We start from the raw sequence: 24,141 nt of genomic DNA on the forward strand, positions 1-24,141 counted from the left end.
CAGGATTTTTCTGTGATTCAATCCGGCGGCCATGGCAAGCACATCTCACCGGTGGCTGTGCGCGTTCCGTTCTTCAACCTGGTTTGTCTAGGCTAAAGAACCAGTGGGCAGCGACAAGGAGCGAGGTGGTGTGAGGCAAGAGGCTGCGATTGGGTGTATGGAGGTGTTGAGTCACAAATTACTTACGCAATTGTGCCCCATAATTATGAAAATTGATTTGTCTTCCATGCTATTTTACTTTTTTTAATCCATTTCCTTTTATTTGTAGGAAACCTTGCATTGAGAATAAAATGACTATTTGAGGCTTGAAATGTGGAGATTTGAAGCTAGGGGAAGAAGACACGGAGATTGGAAGAAAATTGCAAATCGACTTTTCCGGCGATTTTTCCGGCGACTTTTCCGGCAAACTTTTCCGGCGAGCCTCCACTCATGGAGGGTCTTTTCTCCAGCAAAGGAGGACCATGGTGGTGAGAATCTCTCATCACTTGAAATTCAAATATCTCCTTACACCTTGTCCTTTTATCACCTTGCCAATTTGAGACCATTTGGGGGACAATGGTGTAAGAGCATCTCTTGCACACTTGGGGACCAAAGATGACACACCTAGCTGATCAAAAAGAGGCCAAAGACCAATTATTCAGAATTCTTGACTCCATTCAATCATCTTCATCCTATCCAAGATCCATTTTTATCTCTAGAGAAGACACCACCATTTCCACCACTAAAACCACCATCTCCACCTCTAAAACCTCCATTTCCACCACTACAACCTTCATTTCCTCCACCATTCAACACCACAACTCATCTTAGAGATCCCAAATTTCACTATTCTTACCGATATCAAGAGCTTGGAGCAAGGAGAAGGAGGTGACTACCACCACATCATGTTCTTGGAGACCCATCTCCACCACCTCTTCCGGCATCATCAATAGTCACCCTTTACTCTCTATCTCTTTATGTATTTGATGTTTAATAGAATGTTGAAGCTTGTGTATCTAGCTATGTGTGAGTAGTGAACTAGTTGGGGCTAGGGTTAAAAGCCCTAGCCAAACTTGCTTGGATTGATGCTTTTGTTTATAAATTGATGAAAATTCATGTTGTCATTCTCACATGCTAAGTCAATAGTTGAATGCATTACTTAGACCTAATCAATTTGAGTTATGTGTTTGCCATGACATGAAGTTTTTCCTAGAGATTGATTACCTCTAGGCAAAAAGGGAGCATGAAAGCACACCATGTGTGCATGTGAGGGTAGTGAGCTAAAATCACCTAGAGATAGGATTGGTTTGCTTGCTTGGTTACCTAAACTCTAAGCTTTATGCATTTAGGGGCAAATGATTGAGACCTATCCGGTAATTGAATTTGTCTCTAGATAGTTAGCTCTAGACTTATCCGGTTAGAGTTAATAAAATTAAAGGGGTTTAAGCCTTAGTAGTCCTATCCGGATGCTAAGAGGGTAGTTGGACAATTAGCTTTGCATCATTCATATTCAATTGCTTTAATGCTTGCAAGGGAGGCAAAAGGTGAAACCCGATGCCCTAACTCTCATCCATTTGATAACAACTTGTTTTGTTTAGGTTAGTTTATATTACTTGCTTTCATTGTTTCAATTTGAATAGAAACCAATTTCAAAATCGAAATCAAATCTCTACACACCATCTTGCACATACTCACCATGAACTTTGGTTCACTTGTGAGCCTTTGTTTGTGATTGTACATTTGCATATTCTTCTAGTTTTTCCTTAGGTTTTCCCTAGCTAGGAAAGGATTTACCAATCTTCGTGGGTTCGACATCCTTACTTAATCCCCTATTCTATAACTTGTACCTCTTGCACTTGAGGGTGGCTTTAATGCTAACAGGAGGGCTGCCGGAGATATAGTCTGGCTCTGGGGCCGGATCTGGGATCCGGGTCGGCGTGGGCTATTATGGAGTCAAGATGTGGCGGCGTTGCTGAGTAACCCTGGTGGTGGAGATCTCTGGTTCCCATTCCTTGATCGGGGTCGTCATGTCTCTGTTCAATTGGGAGAAGCAATGGCAACGTTACCTTCTCGGATCAGGACGACCTAGAGAGTCGGCCGTCCTTGGACATCTCAGGTAAGTGGTGAGACCGGGTGGTGCCTTCTCCGACGATGGGTGGTGGAGCAACTGTCAGAGCCGCGATCAAGCTTGGTGCCCAGAGAGGCTTTGGGTGCCCAAAGTACCCTGGTGGGCCTGGGCCTCTATTCTGTTGGGTTGCTCCAGTGGAATTTGGGTTGGGCCTTCCTTCTTGGGGCCGGGCAGTTGGAGAATGAGTCCGAAGTTGTTAGGGTTCGCATTTGGGATCCGGGAGACTGTTTTTGGGCCCTAAACTTATCTGCATGTTGGAATTGCTTCTTTGATTACTTAGGTAGAAAATTGCTCCCTATTTAGCGCTTTATTTTGCGTGGAGTAGGCAAGGTCGGTCACACTATCGGCGGTTACCTTGATAGAAGGTTACCCTCTATTCGACATATATCTTTGCGTGGAAGTATGGTCGACCATACTATTGGTACCGTTTTACATAGCCTGGACTCTGTCTGGTGCCTCATCAAATGCTTAATTGCATCCCTTCGTATCTTTGCTAGGTTTTTTATTTCCGATGCTTTGTTGCTTCTAGTACTTCTCTTGTTATTATATATTTTGATGCAGGTTCTACATCTATAAGTTGTAATTTTTCTTATGTTTCTTATTAATAAAATGGTTGACTATTACTCTAATATATATATATATATATATATATAACTATATACTAGAACTCTTTTATATTGTAGGTACGAGCAACAAGCTATCAAGGAGATGTAAGGAATCTTTCTGGATTTTCACATGACCATTTGAGAAGAGTTAAGATGCAGGGGTTCCAGGGTAAGTGGATCGAGATAGAATTGGCAATTAGCATTCTTAAAATTGCAACAAACCTCGAGGTATGGAAAATATTACAACGGTGGTGGAAGCTGGATCGAAATCAGCTGTTGTTATTACAGGGAGGGGTATGAGAATGAGGGCAAGGATGACAATGAAGAGAAAATTTTCCTGCACATAGAGGACAGTGTGGATGTGGTGGATTTGCAGTACTTCTAGTGGAAACAAAGAGGTAGTGTAGTTGTCCGAAAAAGGCTGAAGGAAGTAATGACTGATGCTCAAGTTGTAATCCTATAATGGTTGTAATTTGTACCATATCCGTAGATATTGGTTGTTGTTTATGGCATATGCCCAATGGATGTATCACATGATGTGGTACGTAGATCCCATGTGTGTATCATATTACTGTAATGTTTGTTCTTTGTATTGTTTAACCCTTTTAGAGGCGTCTGTGATGTTAGCACAGTGTCATTGCCTGCAGTCAAGGATGGTGAAGTCTTTATAACATCAGGTCAAGCATTCGGCTGTCCAACATCTGTGGCAGTTGTGCTGGATTGGTTGGCACTGTAATTATTTTAGCAATAGACTCGGGCGGTTCTGCTGGATTGTTTTGTGTTTGGTTTCTTTAGGTCTTTTTGTTGGGGATACCTGACTTATTCTGTTCTTATTTTTTCCATTCACCCTTTCATTACATCACCGAAACATAAAGAAACAGGTTGAACCCAAACTATTAACTGCTGATACTGAATTGAATGAAGCAAGTTACAACATTTTTTATTTTCAACTTTTTGAATTAGTGTTGCCTTCATTCCAAATCATTTTCGGGCAATGCTGAGACAATAGGGTAAATGAGATCCTTAGGAAAGTATATAAGTTCCAAGTAGTACCAATGCTTATCTATAATGTAAAAAAACTAAACCAATATCTTGTGAAGAGGTCATGGTTAGACAGTTTTCCCCAAGATTTTTTGAACTATATACTTTTCATATGATTTCTGGACTAGCGAAAAAATAAAATAGAACAGAAGAATTGCAGCCACTTTTTTTTTTTTTAATTGAGAAGAAGAATTGCAGCCACATGGAGGACTCAATAAGCAAATACTATAGTGGCTTTTTTAGAATCCGTGTAGCCATGTCAAAGATCTAAGCCACTATGGAGTGTAAAATTGCACAAGATATGTCGAGTATTGGAAGGTCTTGTTTGGGATTGCTTCGCTTTTAAAAAAATCAGCTTTTGTTCAAGATTTTAGATTTTATTGTGTTTGGTAAATAAATAAATAAATAGAATTGAAAGTTATAGGTCACTGGCAGCAATTTTTAGAAGCAGCCTAGAAGCTGCTGTGGATCAAAACACACTCTGCAGTTGTTTTATGTATTGACAACACTTTTAAAAATATTATTTACCAAACACGAAATTGTTTTAATTCACAGCTGATTATTCTCACAACACAGCAGCAGCAGTTTTTTTTTTTAAAAGTCAAAATAATCTCAAACTAGCCCAAAGTGTATTAGGAGAAGGCATATTATTTACCAAACACGAAACTGTTTTAATTCACAGCTGATTATTCTCACAACACAGCACCATCAGCAGTTTTTTTTTTTTAAGTTACAACAATCCTAAACTAGCCCGAAGTGTATTAGGAGAAGGCAGAGATAAAACCATATATTTACTAGTTAAAACTAAGTGGGAAAAAATAGAAAAATAGACTAGCGTGAAGAGCTATCAATATTAAAGCTCAGATTTTCAGATCTGCTCTACCATCAAATAGGAGAGATAAGTGTAAACAACCTGAGTAGAGAAATGTATATAAGAAAAGTTTAGCACATAACCTAAACCCCAAACTGCCAAAAATCTGGATGGAAATCCATTTGTCAAGACAACATAGAAGCTCAGTTATTCGCAACATAGAAGCTGAACTAAATTCCACCACAAACTGGAAATGAAAAGTTCAGAAGTGGCAAGCATACCCTATTTGAAATAGTAAAATTTCCAAATGAAGTTAAACACTAGAGGAGGAAGCTGCTCGCTGGAATAATCAGTAGCAAAAACAAAAAAAAGAAACATGTTTGAATATTCTTCAATCATATATATAGATGATGCCAATGTAAGAATCAAATGTGGCCTTGTCACAAATTATCATAATGTATATGATGATTAGCTTAATATCAATCCTAGTTTAACATGGATACAAACAGGTCGGTGAGCTGTGACATGTTGGTAAATTATAATTCCAACATTTTAAAGGTCATGGGTTCGATTCTCATTGACATATGTAAGGGTGGGGTGGGCTAAGGGTTTTTTTTTAATAAAAAAAAAACTGAAAATCAATATTGTAACTTAATGAAAGATTGTATCAATTCATTAAGGTAAGTAATCCAATTCTTGGTCTGCAAGAATGACTACAATGATGTGATGCATTAAGAATCTAACTAGGAAACCTAAACCGATATGGATTTCTTTAATTGGAAGTTTCTTGAGGTTTAAGTCTCCTATATATACAGATGAATTGGTCCGTGTTGCTACCACGTTAATTGCATTAGTTCTGTCCGTTGAAAAGCAAGTTGGTAAGCAACAGAATGCTATATTCTAGTGATCGAGTTTTGCAGCTGTAGAAGATGGAATCCATGCCTGTGATTGCTGAAGGTAAGTTTTGGTCTTGTTGTGATTGTTGTCGAGTTAATTTGCGTATGTTTGTGAGCATGAATATATGGTTTTACAACCAAGAAACTCCGAATGATTAAATCTAAATGCCATGCCTCCATATGAATATGCTACAACAATTAATGACCCATATTCAACCATCCAAATAAGCAAAACAAAGAAAAGCAAAAACAATCTCTTCCAAAAGCAAATCCAAGATGCAATCTTCACACACCAAAGCAAAATGAAAACCCAAAATTCAAATGAACCCTAGAAAATCAATCAAAACCCATGAAATGCAAGCACAAGTAAATCAAAGGTCCACAAAACCTAAACCAATAAAATGGAAAGATCTTATCAATATTAAAAGAATGGAAACAAATAATGAACAAGGTAACTGAGTTGGTTTCCATCATTGAATATTGAATAGAAAGATGAATCAGCCAAGTCTTAATTGTATCATTGATTTAGTGCTGGAATGCAACTTACGCACAATGAGGGCACGGTCATCAAAGAAGTGGGAAATATTTGAATCCGAAATTATCGTACCACGGGGATTGAAAAGCTAACTTCAATCCTTGGTTATGCCGATTACTAAGTCACCAACAATTTAACAAACAAAACCTAAAAAAATAGCACCAAGCTATTTACATGCCCGACTCGGAACAACCAAGCCTAAAATTGGTCAAGAGATCCACAAGTGAATGCGGAAACTCACAACCAAATGGTATGAACAATGAAAGTGGTTTGTGAAATTTGATTTTTAATTTTGAAAAATATAATTGACAATTGAAAATTAAAATTGTAACTAAGAATAAAGTTAATAGAAACTTATCAAGAATTGGAAATTAGGTCACTAGGGTATCCTCCTAGCCAAATTTAATGCACAAATATATTCTGACAATGGTCGTTCAATTCATAGTGGCATCAAGAACCGTACCCAAGGCTTTTCAAGGCTCATGGATCAATAGATTCCTTAAAGGATATTCCTACTCCGGATCAAGGTTCATAGAAACTCAATTGGGACAATCTAGAGCCTTGTTAGGACCTCTAGTTGCACCAAAAGGCGAAGAGTCCTAGAATCAAGGTTCCCAAGCTAGCCAATACGGCAATCGAAATTGGTATTGTAACTAACCATGTTCTAAAACAAGTGTCCTAGCCATAAATTAGAGAAGTGATTAGGTCCCCTAATTTTTCTAGACATTCTCATCTGCACGTTCAAGAGTTAATCAAGCTCCTAAGTATGCATCTAAGCCAAATATTATAGAATACAACATATACCAAACACGAAATTGAAAACTATTAAATCAAAACATATTTATTACATTAAATCCATGCTAGGGCTCAAACCCTAGCTTCCTAAATAGACTACTCACAACCCATCCACAAATCAACAACAATATTCATCAATTAATTAAAGAGGTAAAGGTGAAGAAGAGTGAAAAGTAACAAGAACAAGTCACAAATTGCTATGGAGCAATTATGACAAGCCTTGATTTATGGCTTCCCACTATACCCAATCTCAAGTCTTGATGTAGATGAGATCCCTTGAAGCTCCTTGAAATCCCTTTGAGAAATTGATGAGGATTTGATGGAATTTTGGTGAGGTGAATCTTGGTGAGAAGGAAAATGGATATTGGTGAGGTGAAGAATGGATCTTGGTAAGGAGAAGAAATTGGTGAGAAGGAAAATGGTGTGGAGGAAAGAGAGAGAAGGGTGATGGGGTGACCTGTGGTCTTGATGGTGGTGTGCGGCAGAAGGGGAAGAAGAATGTATATGGAATGAGGTGGGGTTGTGGTCTCCTTTTGAAGAGAGGATGGGGTATATTTTTAGAGTCTTTCTAAATAGACCCAGCAAAAATCTAAACACACCCTGCATTCACTTTTTATCCATAAATTTCCAAGTCTACCCCTATATTTCAACGCACCCAGCACCCAGCATTCTCTAACTCCACATCAAATTTCGCAGTCGACCACTCGACCTTATCGTACGACAGTCCCCTATGAAGGAAAATAAGGGACTTTTCAAAAGACACTCTTCTCTACTTTGTCCTCAGGCCTGTACTTCAAAAGCATCTGGAACAGGCTTGTAGCGAGGTTTTTGTCAAGGGTCTTGGTGAACTGATTCAAAGCTGGAGGAAACTTCAACCTCTGCTTGAGGATCATTTTCTTCCTCTTAATCTGAACAGCCTTGGAATTTAATGAATTGGGTCAAATCCCTCTTGGGAAGTAACTCCCCTCCGATACCAAATTTCTTTGGCCGCTTCTCGAACAGTGGGTTTGCTGATTAACTATTGTTTGAATCCCTCCAATATGTATACATTCTTGCTTATCCTTTCTTCTGAACTAGTTGCAAATATTATCCAATTAACTAAAATATATGATTGGAACTATTAAATAACTGAAAACATGAATCACAGACCTGTGGGGTATGATTGCATCATTTGCATGCATAAGCCAATAAAGTTGATTGGTTCCGCTGCAGCCTTGCTACCAAGCATGGGTTTGCTCCTCATATCCCTCAGATTTCATATTTCATATTTCATATCGCTAATGTTGAAGATTGCAAACGGGGTAGGAGTGGAAGCAAAAAGCCAGATCGATGCTGGGTGTGTTTAGAAGTCTTTTTAACATAAGGGTATAGTTGGAAAGTTCAGGATAATTCTATAAATGCTGGGTCTATTTAGATATTTGCTGGGTACATTTAGAAAGACCCTATTTTTATATGGAATTAAGGGTGGCCGAGATGTGTAGTTGCAGGAAGAGAATGATATGTGCCACGTGTCATACATGAAAGGAGAGGAAGGAGGAAACAGATATCTTGCCGTGCTTGAGGGCATCTTGGTGAGAATCATGGTTAATTAAACCATGGGCTGCCACATGTACAATCTGGATTGGTTTCTAACCAATTAAACAACACTGCCCGTGCATGCTTTTATTAATTAACCAATAGTTAGGTTAATGAATTTTGGCAATTAAACCAATTAAGCCACTTGATTAATAAACTAAGTTCTCTTTCCTTCCATATTTGATTGACCATGGTTGACCGATGCTCTATTATTTCGTTCTTTTGTCGAAAACTCTATTTTACTCCAATTTCGCCCTTTTTAATCTCATTCCCGCGATTCCACTTATTTCCTACACAATAAATAAAATTGGATTAATTACATTATAATTGGCTCAAGGATTAGCTTATTTCTAGTGTTTTAGATACAATTACATGCATATAAATGCATGTAATCAATCATCACCAGTGAAACACAAAGTTAAACTAGCTATATCAAGCTACAAATTCTTTTTAGGATCACTGGAAAGAAAAGTTCTATGAAAATTATGTACTTCAAACACTTCCTGTTCAATCCATTTGAATGTCTCTGTACCGCTGATTCCATCCCCATGCTTCTGCAAATATCTCTCAAGTTCTCCATGGATGATTCCAATAGCTTGCTTCCAAGTAGAAATTGCTTCGTATAAAATCTTCAACATCTTCTCAAAATTTAAACTCTTTTGAACAATAGAGGTTTCTCCAAATATTCACATCTTGAACTTCTCCTCTCTGAATTTCTTGTTGACTTTGTCTGTATCTAATATCTCATAGCTCAAAATACCAACAATGAAATGAGAAATAGACATGTATTTATCCGCTACTTCCCTGTCCTCCCTGCTTTTCACACTCTCTCGGTTTTTCACACAGTCGGAGTACAAATATTCAAATGCAGCATAAAACTGAAAGATAAAAAGGAGTGATTGAGATAAGAACAAAGAGCCATTTATTTAGATTGCTTATGGCATCTACAGCAGCTGATTCAGGTGCTGCAATACTCCAGACCATCTTTTCCTCATCTTGACTCTTCCTTATCTTCTCCATCTCATCCAATTCCTTGTACAAAGTATCCAAGTCAAGAAGTAGGACATCAGCAGGTGAACCTATATCGAACTGGTTTTTCAGAGCTGTCACAATGTCTGAAAAGTTTGTCAATTGATGCAGCAACACAAAATCAGCATCTTGCTGGTCCCTTACTTCATATTCACCCAGGGCTTCGATCATTAATTCACTGAGGCTCATATCATCGCTGACAATTAGAATGCGCAGCGTTGGCTTCGTGAATACTTCAAGAAGGAGAAAGGAAAGAATCAGTAACTGCATATTACTTGAAAGAGTACAGTAAAAATAGCATCTGGAATCAGAATACCTGTCTTCCATAAACGACTTATTTGCGAAACAGCAGACTTGTAATCATCCACTTAATAGCCCTCATCATTAAGCCTACAAAGGTAAATCAGTTATATTGATCAGAATACAAATTGTCAAGAAACTGAAATCAAAATAGATATTTTAAGGAATTCATTATGTTTTCTCATAAATTTCTCATAAGGATATCACAGTACTGTGAACTTCAGATTAGCAAGAAATATAAAACCATATTGAAATCTAAATATCACACCAAACAGAAAAAATGGAATCCCCTACGCACCTCAACTTTTTACAGCACTAGGATGGGATCCTTTAGGTGGCGTTCGGTTAACGTTTTCAAGTCATCTTTTTCATGTTATAAAATGAAAATGGCTTGAAAATGCGTTCGTTGGTCTGTTTTCAAAAATACATAAAATAAAAATTGAAAATGATTTTTTATTTTACTCATAAAACAGGAAAACGACAAATAGAAGTTTTCACCTTTTCATTCTCATATTTTAGAAAACACGGAGATATATGTATACATTTTCATTGTTTTTTGTATTTTCATACAGTAGTACCGGACGCGTTTTTGCTGTTCTCATTTTTGAAAATTATTTTCGGAATAAACTACCGGACACATTTTCGGATTTCAAAAATTCAAATCTTGCTTTCTCGTTTTCATTTTAAAAATGGATTTTTGAAAAATCATTTTTAAAAACATTACCGGACAGGCCCTAATGTTTTTGTGACTGTAGTTCCATCCTAAAACGACAAAAACAGTCTGTGGAGATATATGGCACAACACTATAGTTCAGTGAGGTTGCACTAGACTCTAATTCTTAATTGTATACAAAGCACTACGAGATGTAACTTTGATTCCTCTTCACTGCATTTATTGGTTTCCTTAAGAGCAAAGACCCCAAAGATGGAAAAGAGCAAGCATTAATCAACGAACTTAGCAGTTTCAATGATAATCTCAAAGTAAATGTAAGCCCTATGTCTACTTTATTTCCAATTTATATAGCATTCTTTTTTTCAGAAGGCAGAAATATCACTTTAGTCATCGAACTATGGCTCGCTCGACACTTTGGTCATCCAACTTTTAAAAACTTCATTTTGGTCATCGAACTATATCATCGCATATCACTTTGGTCATTCCGTTTGTTTTTTCTGTTAACTCCAAGGGTATTTTGGAGATTTAAAGTTTTACTCACCATTTTTATAACTTAATCCAACTTTTTCCGCCTAAACATAAAACTTCATCTAATTTTGCCAACTTTTCCCTCCTTTTATAATTCCTTGATTTATTAAATCAATATTTTTCTTCCTCTTATATTCCCTTACTTCGAATCATTCTCTGACTCGATTATTTTTCTTTGTTGTATGCTTTGATTACTGATGATGATGAATGCATGAATAAAAGGAGGGAAAAGTTGGCAAAATTGGATGAAGTTTTATGTTTAGGCGGGGAAAATTGGATTAAGTTATAAAAATGGTGGGTAAAACATTTCATCTCCAAAAATACCCCTGGAATTAACAGAGAAAACGGAGGAAATTGACGGAATGACCAAAGTGATATACGGTGATATAGTTCGATGACCAAAATGAAGTTTTTAAAAGTTGGATGACCAAAGTGTCGAGCGAGCCATAGTTCGATGACCAAAGTGATATTTCTCCCTTTTCAGAATGTATCAATCACATCTTGTGATTTACTGTTGCTTCAATTTACTTCTTGAGATCAATTTGCATACTCATCGAGAGAGAGAGAGAGAAAAAAAAAATAAAAACAAAACCCCATATAATTGTACCCAGCAATCTTCATCCCTTACAAACTATCATATTTCTCCAACCTTCAATATTTGATCCCTCCTAATTAACTAGTAATAATTAACATGCCAAAACCAGATTAGCCTCCATAACAATCTGCTTTATGGAAAAAAAAAAGTAAGAGACCAATGGGCCTCCAAATCGTCGTGGTTCGTCTCCATATCATATAAGAGTATAAGTGAAAGCTTAATCCCATGTATTAAAAGAAAACAATCTCCAAATACAAATTAGATTTCAGAGAAACCCCAAATACAAATTACATTGAAGTAGACATGAAAAATCTTGAACCATATAATCTCATTGAAGGTATTGAACATTCAACTAGTAAAAGAAGAGTTGGTGTTAAGCGTTTCTTGATAGTCAGGGAGTAGGGAAGATGGAGGCAATCTCAGCACGCCTTCCTCTGTCTCAATTGGGTCCGACGTCAGAATTGGGTCTTGAAGCACAGGTTTGCTGTCATCTTTACCCAGAACGGATGGAGGCTTTGTGGGCTTCTTCTCTTCGTTACTGGCCTCCATTGGAATCCCCGGCTTCGAAGGTTTAATTTCAAGCTTTTTTGCTCGGTTTAATCAAGAAAGGAAACAAAGAAGTTTGTGATGGGTATTTGGGTTTTGCTGGGTTTAATTTTAAAAAAAGGGGTTGTCCCTTTATACTAATTTTAGAGATTTTTTTTTACTCTTACACCACTCATTTATTAATTTTTCCTTTTCCACTTACCCACAGTATCTCTTATAAGTTCATTGTTTTATTTATTTTTTTTATTTTTTTTTATGCGAAAAGACTACCATTAGATATGGAAGCCTCTATGGCAACCAGTGTCTACAACATCGAAAATAAGAGCAGCTGAAGCATTTCTCGGAACAACATTAGTCCACGACAAACCCTCAAATGAACCGTATCCTACGCTACAATTGCATCGGCAACAAAGTTTGGTTCTTTATAAACATGTTTAAAAGAGATAAAGGTCAAAGTAGTAGCTAGTTGTTGGATGTCTTTGATGTTCTTCAATATCCTGCATGGTGGTTTAATAATCCCTCTCACTGCATCAATGACCAGTTTGAGTCTCCTTCAACTTAGAGGTTCATGAAACCTTGTTGTTGTGTACTAACAAGGTTGTTGCATAGTGCTGTCACTTCTGCCACAGGAACTGTGGTGCTCCCAAAACCTTTAACAGCAACAAAAAGTGGTTTCCCAGTCTATCTCTAATAATAAAACCCCTTGCTGAATAGTTGCTTTGTCCAGAGCCATCACAATTAATCTTGACAAAACTTCTAGGAGGAGGTTGCCAAAGAATTTTGGATGGAATGTTTTGTGAGGCAACCCCCCTATTTGGATGATCCATTCCTTTAATATCATTTAGTATGGCAACCGAGGCTGCTACAACTGCATTAGGGAAACTAACAGCTCCTCTAAAGAAAGTTTCATTTATGGCTTTCCACACTTGCCAACAGATTATTATCATCTTCGCAAAGTTTTCATTATCATAAGGTTGGTTAACAAACATTTCCTGGAAAACCTTCAAGTGGTCCTCGTCCCAGTTAATTGGAGTTTGGACCTGAGCTAATCTCCATACTTTCACTAGTAAACTCACAAGAACCAAACAAATAGTTAGCGGTTTCATTATTGTTATCGCATAAAGGACAGAAATTATCATCAATATAGCCAAACTTGCAAAGTATGTCTCTTGTTTTCAGCCTCCCTCTTAGTAGAAGCCATCTAAAAATTTTAACCTTCAGAGGAATATTCAGTTTCCAGAGCTTCTGTAAAAGATTAATATTGTTGTGTTTTTCCATGCTGTCCAGCCAAGCTGCAGACTTTATCGTGAATTGGCCAGTAGATGAAGGCCCCAAAACAAATTCATCCTCTTGATGAGTATAGGAAATAGGAATACCAGTAATACGATCAACAATATTATTATCCAAAACATTTGCAAGTTTAGGTTCATTCCAAACCCCATTATCAATATAATCAACTACTGTTTCATTCAGATCAATTCTATCTTTAAGATGATCAGCGATAATATCAAAAAGAGGGCGGTCAACCACTCAATTGAAGGTCCAGAATTTGATGGATTAACCATTCCCAACAATCCATCTCATACCTTTAAGATGGAGATGACTTCTGTCCAGGATGTCTTTCCAAGCAAGAGAATTTGATTGCTTCTTCTTGACCTGAAAGAAAGAACTATAATAAAAGTTGTTCCCTAATACTCAATTAAGTTTGTTTGTTTTGTTTTTTTATTTATTTTTTAGACTATTTTGCCCTCGCCCCTTTATCACATAGAGAGAGAAAATGGAAGAGAGAGAAGCCATAGGAGATTTCACCAGACTTTGGTCACCGGTCGCGGCGACCGAATTTCTCTGAAAATCTTTTAGGAGGTCCCAAAAGAGGTCGTCGGAGATCTCATAGGTCACCGGAGATTTTTATTGCCCCCCAATAAAACCAAATAAAGTTTTATTGCCCCCAATAAAAGTTAATTTTATTGGGGGATAATAAAAAATTATTGGAGGTATGGAAAACTAATCTCCCTAAAATTAGACAAATAAAACTTTGATTGAGAAAGAAAATAAGAAGATTACATCAATTCAAAACCTTTTATTGGGGGCAATAGAACCAATAAATTTTGGGCATTAGGAAGGGGGACTAATTTCCCTAAAATTGGACAAATAAAACTTTGATTGAGTAAGAAGATGAGGAGATTATATTAACTCAAAACATTTTATTAGGAGGCAATAAAATTTTATAGGGTCTTATTAAGGGGCAATAAAAGTTTATTTGGAGGAAGAGGGACTAATCTCCCTAAAATTAGATTTATTTGAGGAAGAAAATGAGGAGATTACATCAATTAAAACATTCTACTGGGGTGAAATAAAAGTTGGGTGCATCTATTTCCACCCTACTAAATACTTTGTTCACCCTATAACCAAATTTTTTTCTTTAAAATCCCAAAATTGTCCTTAACAACAATTATTAACAGAAAACAATGAAAATGAGAAATTAATTTTAATTAAAACTTTACCCAACAAACATCTTAATTATGAATTATCATATCAGCTATCTATGCCAAAAAAAAAAAAAATTATTATCATCTTAGAGCATCTTTAGCAAACTCTCTATTTTAGCTCCTTAGCTATTTTGGAGAGCATGTTTAGCTTTTTATCTATTTTAGCAGCTGCACCACACTCCTAAGTGGATCTCTATTATAACTTTTAGCTATTTCGCTCCTAAATATAGAGAGCGGGATGAAGCTCTCTATAATTTAAAACATTCCCTTTAAGTTATTCTATGTAATTTATAAATACATTTAAACTATTTAATCTTCATTTAGAAAATAATATAAATTCAAAACTAACTAAAATAGAGAGCATTGATGCAGATGTAATTCTAAAGTGGCTAGCTAAATAACATTTTAGCTACTTTAGCTAAAATTTGACTCAAAAATGGCTAACATTGCTAAAGATGCTCTTAGCTTCTTCATTGCTATAGCCGACCAAACAAATAATTAGACGAAATTTTCAAGTTATAGCGACAAGTGAAAAGAATTGTTGGTTAGTATTATTTTGTTCTACTTCATGTGACTCATGTTTGATTGTATGTAAAAATTTAATTGTAGGGTGAACAAAGCATCTAGTAGGGTGTAAATAACCTCACCCTAAAAGTTTATTGGGGGAAGATGGACGTATCTCCTTAAAACTAGAAAAATAAAACTATGATTGAGGAAGAAGATGAGGAGATTACATCAATTCAAAATATTTTATTGGGAGACAATAAAAGTTTATTAGGGGCAATAAATTAAAATTTGATTTTTTTTTGTTCACTTTTTGAAGAAACTTTATTCACAAAAGTTATAAAGGATGTTAAACCGAGTCCGTAAATATGTGACACGCTAAAATCGGAGTCGTAATGAAGAAGTTATAAAAGATTTAAATTACAGGCATTTTTGTAATTTTAGAAACTCGAAAAATCAGTTCCAAACCCTTTTTTTTTTCCGACATCGAAACTTTGTTGTGTCGCCGTCGTCTCGTCTTGTCCCGCCACCTCCGACCATGAAATTTGTCTCATTCTCTTCGTCTTCAAACCCTCTTTCCAACCTTATATGTCTTGCACCATGTTATTCACCATACACAACGAATCGAAGAATAGAAGTTTTGGCTATGTTGTTTAACCAACATTTTGTAGTCTCTTATAACAAATATAGCTTTGTTGTTGAAGAGTTTGAATCATTGTTTAAACTTTAAACCATTATATTCAAATAGAGGCATAAATTTGCACAATGATTAAGAATTTTATGACACGTTTACTTACTTGGAATATAAAAAAATTATGAATCGGAGACAACTGGAATGGGAGAAGAAAGGAATCGGTATGGAAATATTTCATTTCCATTATGCTGTTTACTTACTATGTGGAATCAAAATAACTGAATAAGAATGGAACTGATTACGATTGATGTTGTTTATCTATGTTTGTGAATCAGAATTAAACTACTTCGATTACTAAAATACTCCTACAAAAAGAAAAAGAAAAAGAAAAAGACAGCAATATAGGATTGGGTAATTTGGAGTTATTGAAATTACGTGAGGGTATTGGGTAGAAAAACTTGATTCCGGAGGCTTTGATTCCTAAACCCATCTCCCCCCTTCATTATCAAATTCATGAGTATTTAGGAATCGATTCCTGACAAGGAATTGAGACCGACATGTAATGTCCCAAGCTACACCTCATCAGAATAAGCATGTCACAATGTCGCGAGTCTCTAAAACATAAACCGAAAGCTCGATTTACATTCTAGAGAACCACTAGGCATATCGTTTGAAAAGTTTTTCGTAAACACACAGCGAAAGCTTACAAATATTTTTGAGGTGCAAAACTTTGTGTTACGAAGATTTATTTCATTCGTCCAGAACTTGATAGAAATGTGCACTCGAAAGATACAGACTTCAAAGAATAGGAATTCAACTAAACTGACACAAGGCTAACTTTCAACAACTTTCGGATACGAAGTTCAAGAATTAAAATTTAGACTTAAGTCCGGAGGATGGATTACTGAACTTATTTCACATGACGCTTGTAGTTTGAGAGGATCAATATTTGCTCTCCTTTGTTGCCTAGTTTCTTGGAGGACGGCTATACGATTGTGTCTTCAAATACAATGAAGTTTTAAGTTGATAATGTGCTGATTCTTGTTTGTATTACTCCTGACCCATTCTATTCTAAGTCATTCAGGAAATGAAGTATGGACATTAATTCTTAGGTTCACCCATAGGGTGAACGAGGTTATTCACCCCATTGTCGATTAACATACTTTTACTTAATAAATTTATAATCTAACTGTCTATATCTTAAATAAGCCATTAAAAATCATTTCTGTAAAAAATCAATCGAATCAGAAATCGTTTAATTATCTAATTGAATCAAACAAATGGATGGTTCTAACAATACTTACTACTATTATGATGAACTGTCCATGTATTTCATAGAAATGAATAACTAAAAGGTCTTCAATTTGATTGATTTTTTACAGAGCTAATATTTGTATTACGTTATACAACATGAATGATTGGATTAGAAAATTATAAAGTTATTATGCGTTAATCGCAAACCCTAAAACCCTAAAATTATAAAGTTATTATGCGTTAATCGCAAAACAGGGTGAATATGCTCATTCACTCAAGGAGTGAACCTAAGAATGTCCATGAAGTATTAGGTCTTTTAGCGACAGGAAGATGTTATATATGTGAACTTTCAAAATTTCCTACTAATAAATAAAAATGGAAATTGTCACAAAAAAAAAAAAAAATATTCGCTCTGCTTTTTCTTTTTCCTTTTTATTGATTACGTTTACTTACTCAAATCGAACATTAATTATTACGAATCTCACTTTGCTTACTTACCACTGTCAGTAAGAACGTGGATTTTGCTTTGCCTTTTACAACCCCTCCTCCTCCTTGTTTTTGTTGTTCTGCTTTTACTGACAGTAAACGCAGAGCTGTATCATTCTTTCTTTCATACGATATGGAGTTTGGTAGGTTTGACCCAAAAGTGACTAGAACCTGCGAGTAAAATGTGACCGGTTCATAGGTAAATTTTAAGAATAGCCAGCTTGTAACGTTCGAGGTTGATCCTCTTCCCTTATATATACATACCTACCATATTGTCTCTTTCCAGTCATTATAGAGAGAAATTTTCAGAGTGAGGAATCTAGTGTTTGTGTGTGTGAGTGAAAATGATGAGGATTAGAATGGTGACGGTGACGGTGATGGTGGTGGTGGTGGTGGGGTTTCTAACGACGAGCGCGGCAGCCAAGCTGCATAAGGTGGGAGACGAACAAGGATGGAATCCGAACGTCAATTACACTCAATGGTCCGCCGATAAGGAATTTTACGTCGGTGAATGGCTCAGTACGTACCTTAACTTCCTCTACTACTCTCTCTGATCATATATATGTATGAATCTTTTCACAAAATTGAGATCATAATTGAAAGGCTACATTTCACAAATTAATGATGGGTTCTATCCTGTTCATGCCTCCTCCAGTTCCTCTATCGTTATATCATATTAATCATCATCACATATAGGCTCTTGGAATTACCATCATAATCCATAATTATAAGCCTTCCTCAATTTGAAAAGTTACTTGGTCAATTTCCATATGTGCAGTCTGTAATTAAAAAGATATATTTAACTGGCATTTCATCATTAATTCCATGATTTCAGTGAAGTTTATATTGAATTCAGGCCTTCAGGGTATGATTAATTAGGCTCTTTTCAGTTTCTTGGCCTTTCTCTTGCCATCTCAAGTTAGTTTTCTTGTTTATCTAATTTACTTTATAAAAAATTGGGTCATGTCATATAATTCTCTTTTTCTCTTTTCTGTAATTGAACGTGCACCCTCACTATCAGTAACAAGTCCTGATAAAATCTCTAATTTAGTTCTGGTGATTGATACCATTCGTTTTCCGAGGTTAATTTAGTATTAAGATTAAAGCTTCATAAAAGTATGGAATGAGCCAATGAGGAACACATGATTGATACTAAGGAAGAAAATAAGAAAAAGCAACAATAGTATTCCAAAGTGGAAAAGCAAATAAGTACATGAAAGATTTTGCATGTCCATGTAATTGTACTTGATACAATATTCCATAACTTGCTAAATTAGTTCATTGATTTTTCTTAGCATAATTATTGACATTGCAATCTTCTTATGGCGTTTCAAATTAGTATTTAATTTCGACAAGAGGTACTACACTGCACTGGAGGTGAACGAGACCAGTTTTGACAGCTGCAATGACAAAGTTTTCATAACCAACATTACCCGTGGCGGGCGAGATGTGTTTGAACTGAAGGAGGCTAGGCCGTACTACTTCCTCTCAAGCGGAGGCTACTGCTACCATGGAATGAAACTTGCTCTTGTTGTCCAAGAACAGCCCCCGCTTGCTCCGGCACAGGCTCCAGCCCTGAATGCTTCTCCCAATTCATTAACCTCCTGCGCTAAAATCTCCATTCTGTCCCTCATTGTGGTTTCCTTTGCTTTGATGGCCAACTTTAGTTGGTAAGTCTTGCAAATTTGGCTTTTAGAAAACAAGAAAACAGCAAATGGGATTGTATTCAAAGTGATGTTTATGTGACTTGGGATTGTGCTAGGCTGATGAAGCTTATCACATTTGATTTTTTTGGCTCGCTTGTGCTCAATATATCTAGGCATGCATTTAGTGCTTCTGTTTCATATAATTCATATTAGTGACCTTCTACCATACTTTAGAGTATGACATGAAAACCCCCCAGTATGACACCATATATGTCCGTTTATATCTAAAGCTAATTGACACACGGAAGTAGGAAATTGAAATTCCTTTCTTAAAATTTGGCCATGAAAAATAATTATTCAAATGCTAGGTCTTCTGATAGTAAAAACAAATAATGAGAAAGCTTATGTTCTTGTGTTGAACTTGCACAATCTAACTCGAATAGGAGAAGGATGATATTAAGTCTTAAATAAATCACAAAGGGAATAACATTCAGGCTCTAACAGGCTCCAATATTACTTGTTTTGTTTCTTCTGAACTCGGTAGTCACCAATAAGACACGCGTGATGGCGTTCATAAGGCTCAAGCTTGATCCCTTCTCTAGCCTTTAGCTGATTCTCTCTGAGTTCATTCCTTACTTGCTCATACACTTTCTCAGCATCTTTAGTAGAGTCTATGCAATTTGCCTGCAAAACAAGGGAAAAGATAAACGTCCTAAGTTGCTACTTTCTTTTTCAGAACTGGCGAGGCAGGTATAAATTCATCAGAAAAGCAAGAAGACCAACCTTAATTGATATCACAAAATGGCCTCCTATTTTGAGGAAATATTCTGCATTCAAACTTAAAATCCTTGCCTGCAAATAAAGGGTCAAATAGAAAAGGGCTACTAACAAGATAATCTGCATGTGCTCATGCTCGCTAACAATGAAGTGTGTATGGAAGGTTGTTGTCAAAATTGTCATGAAATCATCTCATTTTTGTTAATGCAAGAAAGAAAGGATTCAACCCAAATAAGCATCAGCGCTGGATTTCCCTTATTTGCTTCAAGGGTATTCCTCAGCACATCACATACTTCACCTTTAGAAAAAGAAAAAGTAAATTAAAAAAAATCAAAAACTTTATCCTTCAAATTTGCATATAAATTTTTTTTTTAAAAAGGTGGTGGATCAAGACAATATGTACAACTTAAATCATAGCATGCAATTAAACTACTAGCAAAATCCTATATGTGAGTGATTTTAACAATCCACTTTAGACTTCACTCATTTTAAGTAGTTTAAAATGGAGTGCTAAATAATGTGACTTGGTTTTCAAAAGTACTTCTACATTCACATGAATGCAGAAGTAATGTTTAGTTTTGTGTGTGCATAAAAAATGTGACTTTGATTTTCAACAGCGTAGTAAAACCTGATCCGGCTGAGCAACATCGGAGAAAATGACATCAACCATGCCAACGAGCATCCGATACTTGCCAGGGTGTCTTGCATCTTCAAATATTGGAATAACATTTGTTCTCTTCTGTGCCATGGTCACCAATTCTCTAGCAGATCTAGCCGAAAATTCCACAGCATATACCACTCCAGTCTATTTGATATAGTTCATTGCAACAAATTATACATAATTGTTTAAGGACAAAAACAAACAGACTATGGCAAATAATATTCATGACATATCTGCACTTACAGGTCCAACAATGTCAGAAACATGAGAGACTGAGGTTCCTGAAGCGGCTCCTAGGTAAAGAACCTTAGCCCCCGGTACCTTAATATCGATCAACACGCACAATTATTATTGCGCACAATTACTATATACGTATTATTCCAGAGAATATTGAATATAGAATCAGTTTAACTCACAATCCAGATGTCGTTGTTAACACCTCCTAGGACTGCGGCTGCTAGCTTTGAGCGATGAGGGTTCCAAATCCTGTATTCAACTTTGCTTCCGTCTTCATTCTGATAATGGATCAGTACATAACAGGTGATTAACATCTAATTAGCAGTACAATTAAACTCAGTTTACAGAAGAGCGAGGAGATGAATTGATTACCGGAATGGAGATACGCTTCTCATTGTAAACAGATTGTCCTGGAACCATGTTCTTTGTGAGGATAACATCCTCTTTGCCAGTCTTGGCATAAAACACACCTTCATTCCTATGTGGTATGATCACAGCTTTTTGTCTACCTCTTATCCCTTTATCATTCCTACGAGGACGTGGACCTCTAGCCCGTACCTCATTCCGATGAGGACGAGGACCCCTAATCCCAACCTGCTTCCGAGGAGGACGAGGAACCCTAGTCCCAACATCATACCGAGGTGGACGAGGACCCCTAGTCTCCACATCATACCGAGGAGGAGGACGACTTCTAGGCCCGACCTCATACCGAATAGGACGACCTCTAGTCCCTATCTCATTCCGAGGAGGAGGACGACCTCTAGTACCTATCTCATTCCGAGGAGGACCTTTGATGTATCTTCCACGACCCCTATAGGCTTCGCCGCGAACAACACCACCACGGCCTACATCAAATCCAAAAACCAATCAAATACGTATGCATAAATGTTTTGTCAATATAACTGTTAAGACTTATCATGTCACTAACACAGGTCAAATTAAAATAAAAAATAAAAATCCTCCAATTTTGAATAGATTATAAGTACTTCAAAACGGCCCTATATACCTAAATATTTTTGCATCGGCCATCGGCTTAGCGATTTGCTATTAGTATTCTCAAAAGTCAATCTATTTGTACGTATGGGTAAAGTTGTTCTACATATTTTTACAAACAACATGTCCACATACAGTAAAAATTTTGAAAGTTAGTAATTGTAATATATGAACTGATAAAAAAAACATCGTGAATGGCTCAAAAGCATGCTGTGTAAAACGTCCATAAGTTCATATGCCAGTATTGATCATAATGCACACAAATTCAGACCAAAACAACAGCACACACGAACATAAATACTTGCATAATTATGTAGAAATAAGAGTACCTCTTGGAGGTCTCATTGTTGAGTCACTGGGTAGGATGTTATGTGTCGTGTTTCTTTTCTGGGAGAGAAATTGAAAGGATGGTGTTTAGAGGCGGAGGTGAGGGTTTTATATAGAACGAAGGATGGTGGTGGTAGCCCTCTAGGGTTTTAGGATTTAGGGTTTTTCTTTCGGTTAAATCTCGAGCCCGATTACCAATTTCTTGAGCCCAAAGTAACAATATCGAAATTACAAGAACACCCTCGTTGAGTTTTCCCTCAGTTTTGTTGACTGACACTGTTGACCCAGCCGCCAAATACACACTTCACTCTTCAGCTCAAAACCCAAACTGGTATAGTTCTGGGGAGAATAGAGCAGATAGTGAAAGTAAAATGGCGGTTTCTAGGGATTTTTGTATCTCTGCGGCATTGGGTTCTTGTCCTTTTAAGCACCACCGTCTGGGAAGCTCTTTCCAACCTTCTAAGGTATACATTTCCCCCCAATTTTTCTTTTTTGTTTTCTGCAAAATGTTTTAAATTTCATGCATTATCTAATTGGGTTTTGTATGTTATCTTCATTTTCATCATATTTTAGTGGGCACTTGCAATTTTGGTGTCCAATTTTGGATCTTGATGGCTGCTGGTTCTGTTTTGGTGAATTCTCAGTTCTACCAGTTACTGTCAGTGTGAAAGTCTAAGAGCAGAAGAAATAACTTAACATGCAGTAAGCTCTCAGCACTAGTTGACTTAGTTGAACCCACTAAACATCAATTAGAGGTTTTGGCAAGACATTAATGTTGCTACATCAATATTAGGGTTTATCAAGAATGTGAATACTTAAACAAGGAATTATAGAATGTGAAAGTAAAAAGTTGCTACCTTTTTATTGTATCCCCTCAAGTATATATCAAGAATAGTGAATTGAAAATGCTACTACCTTGTATTCATCCCTGTCTTTAATCCTTTGCCGACTGCTTGAAAGTTGTAAATTTTAGTGATGCAGGACGTATTTGTTAATGTAAGTATACAGGGTGTGAACTTGTTATCTTTTGATTTGGAAACGAATTACCTTCTCTGTTAAGTAGTTTCTAGAATTTGACCAGATTTCCTTGTAAGAGTTTCTGAAACGGAGGTTTAGGACTTCTGCCTAGCACCCCAGTTCTCTCATTGAATAATATATTGAGTTTATAAAACTTTGTTGTATTAGATTGATCAATATTAGGTACATACTATTGTCCTATGAGTTCAATTTTGGGGCTTTGAATCTTGAAGAATGCAACTATTGATACCAGATTGATCAATAACCAATCATCTCTCGTGCAGGTAGCCTTTAAGGATTGTTATGGTGGAGTATTTAGTAATTCATGGGAGATGAGTCAGATGACACAACCATCCTGCTTAAATTCGAAAGAGTACAAGTCTAAGTGCCACTATAACCAATCATTCGGGATTGCAGAAGACAGTGAACTTATTCCCGAACCTGTAAGCCAAGAAACAGAAGACTTTCTCCTTGACGCTATCAATATGAGCTTCTTCGAGCGTTTAAACTTGGCATGGAAGATAATGTTCCCTTCACCATCTACTAGAAGAAATTCCAATGCAAAGATTGCCAAGCAACGCTTGCAGATGATCCTGTTCTCTGATCGATGTGCTGTAACTGATGGTGCAAAGCAGAAGATTGTGAGCAACATTGTGGGCGCTCTCTCTGACTTTGTAGAGATAGATTCACAGGACAAAGTCCAGCTTAGCGTCTCAGCCGATTCAGAAATGGGTACAGTGTACTCTGTTACAGTTCCTGTTCGGCGCGTGAAGCCTGAACATCAAGCTGTGGATGAGCTTGGTGCCATGAAAAATGTTGAGTACAAGGATACAGGGACATCATCAGATTCTGTTGATGTTAAGTTTGATTTCTACATCCCTAACAAGTCTCCGTAGAATCCATGCTCATTGACCCTTATATTCGAGTAGATAACCAAGTTGTTTAGCATTCAAGGATGAAAATTTTGAGTTGTAAATGTAAGCTCTTGCTTTGTTGGTAGCTTTAACTAGAGAGTGTAGCTAGTCAGTTGACAAATGACATTGCCAATATTCTCAGCTGTATTAATGTGTAATGTATTTG

General features: G+C 36.6%; 3 protein-coding genes across 3 annotated transcripts; 2 read left to right on the forward strand and 1 right to left on the reverse strand.

Moving 5' to 3' along the window:
• Window positions 1-17,573: 17,573 nt before the first annotated feature.
• LOC112185446 (lamin-like protein) lies at window positions 17,574-19,208 on the forward strand. Its single transcript, XM_024323699.2, has 2 exons — window positions 17,574-17,922; window positions 18,743-19,208. The coding sequence occupies exons 1-2, from the start codon at window positions 17,748-17,750 to the stop codon at window positions 19,075-19,077; spliced, it is 510 nt and encodes a 169-aa protein (XP_024179467.1). The 5' UTR covers window positions 17,574-17,747; the 3' UTR covers window positions 19,078-19,208.
• A 352-nt stretch (window positions 19,209-19,560) lies between these two features.
• Window positions 19,561-22,099, reverse strand: LOC112185181 (rRNA 2'-O-methyltransferase fibrillarin 1). Its single transcript, XM_024323390.2, has 7 exons — window positions 22,047-22,099; window positions 21,097-21,569; window positions 20,904-21,002; window positions 20,731-20,808; window positions 20,455-20,631; window positions 19,833-19,901; window positions 19,561-19,733 (listed from the first exon to the last, which is right to left on the reverse strand). The coding sequence occupies exons 1-7, from the start codon at window positions 22,060-22,062 to the stop codon at window positions 19,563-19,565; spliced, it is 1,083 nt and encodes a 360-aa protein (XP_024179158.1). The 5' UTR covers window positions 22,063-22,099; the 3' UTR covers window positions 19,561-19,562.
• Window positions 22,100-22,339: 240 nt separating this feature from the next.
• On the forward strand, window positions 22,340-24,136 carry LOC112183655 (cell division topological specificity factor homolog, chloroplastic). Its single transcript, XM_024322018.2, has 2 exons — window positions 22,340-22,508; window positions 23,346-24,136. The coding sequence occupies exons 1-2, from the start codon at window positions 22,416-22,418 to the stop codon at window positions 23,955-23,957; spliced, it is 705 nt and encodes a 234-aa protein (XP_024177786.1). The 5' UTR covers window positions 22,340-22,415; the 3' UTR covers window positions 23,958-24,136.
• The last annotated feature ends 5 nt before the right edge of the window (window positions 24,137-24,141 follow it).

The sequence above is a fragment of the Rosa chinensis genome, chromosome 2 (genome assembly GCF_002994745.2).
Source record: "Rosa chinensis cultivar Old Blush chromosome 2, RchiOBHm-V2, whole genome shotgun sequence".
In the NCBI taxonomy this organism is placed as follows: domain Eukaryota; kingdom Viridiplantae; phylum Streptophyta; class Magnoliopsida; order Rosales; family Rosaceae; genus Rosa; species Rosa chinensis.

What these genes read in the sequence shown, in the direction of transcription:
- LOC112185446 (XM_024323699.2), top strand. Translation starts at nt 17,748, where the DNA reads ATGATGAGGATTAGAATGGTGACGGTGACGGTGATGGTGGTGGTGGTG. An exon ending in TTACGTCGGTGAATGGCTCA is followed by an intron (nt 17,923 to 18,742) that starts GTACGTACCTTA and finishes GTTTCAAATTAG; the next exon opens with TATTTAATTTCGACAAGAGG.
- LOC112185181 (XM_024323390.2), bottom strand. An exon ending in AGAAGCGTATCTCCATTCCG is followed by an intron (nt 21,003 to 21,096) that starts GTAATCAATTCA and finishes ATCCATTATCAG; the next exon opens with AATGAAGACGGAAGCAAAGT. An exon ending in ATTTTGTGATATCAATTAAG is followed by an intron (nt 19,734 to 19,832) that starts GTTGGTCTTCTT and finishes CTTGTTTTGCAG; the next exon opens with GCAAATTGCATAGACTCTAC.
- LOC112183655 (XM_024322018.2), top strand. Translation starts at nt 22,416, where the DNA reads ATGGCGGTTTCTAGGGATTTTTGTATCTCTGCGGCATTGGGTTCTTGT. An exon ending in GCTCTTTCCAACCTTCTAAG is followed by an intron (nt 22,509 to 23,345) that starts GTATACATTTCC and finishes TCTCTCGTGCAG; the next exon opens with GTAGCCTTTAAGGATTGTTA.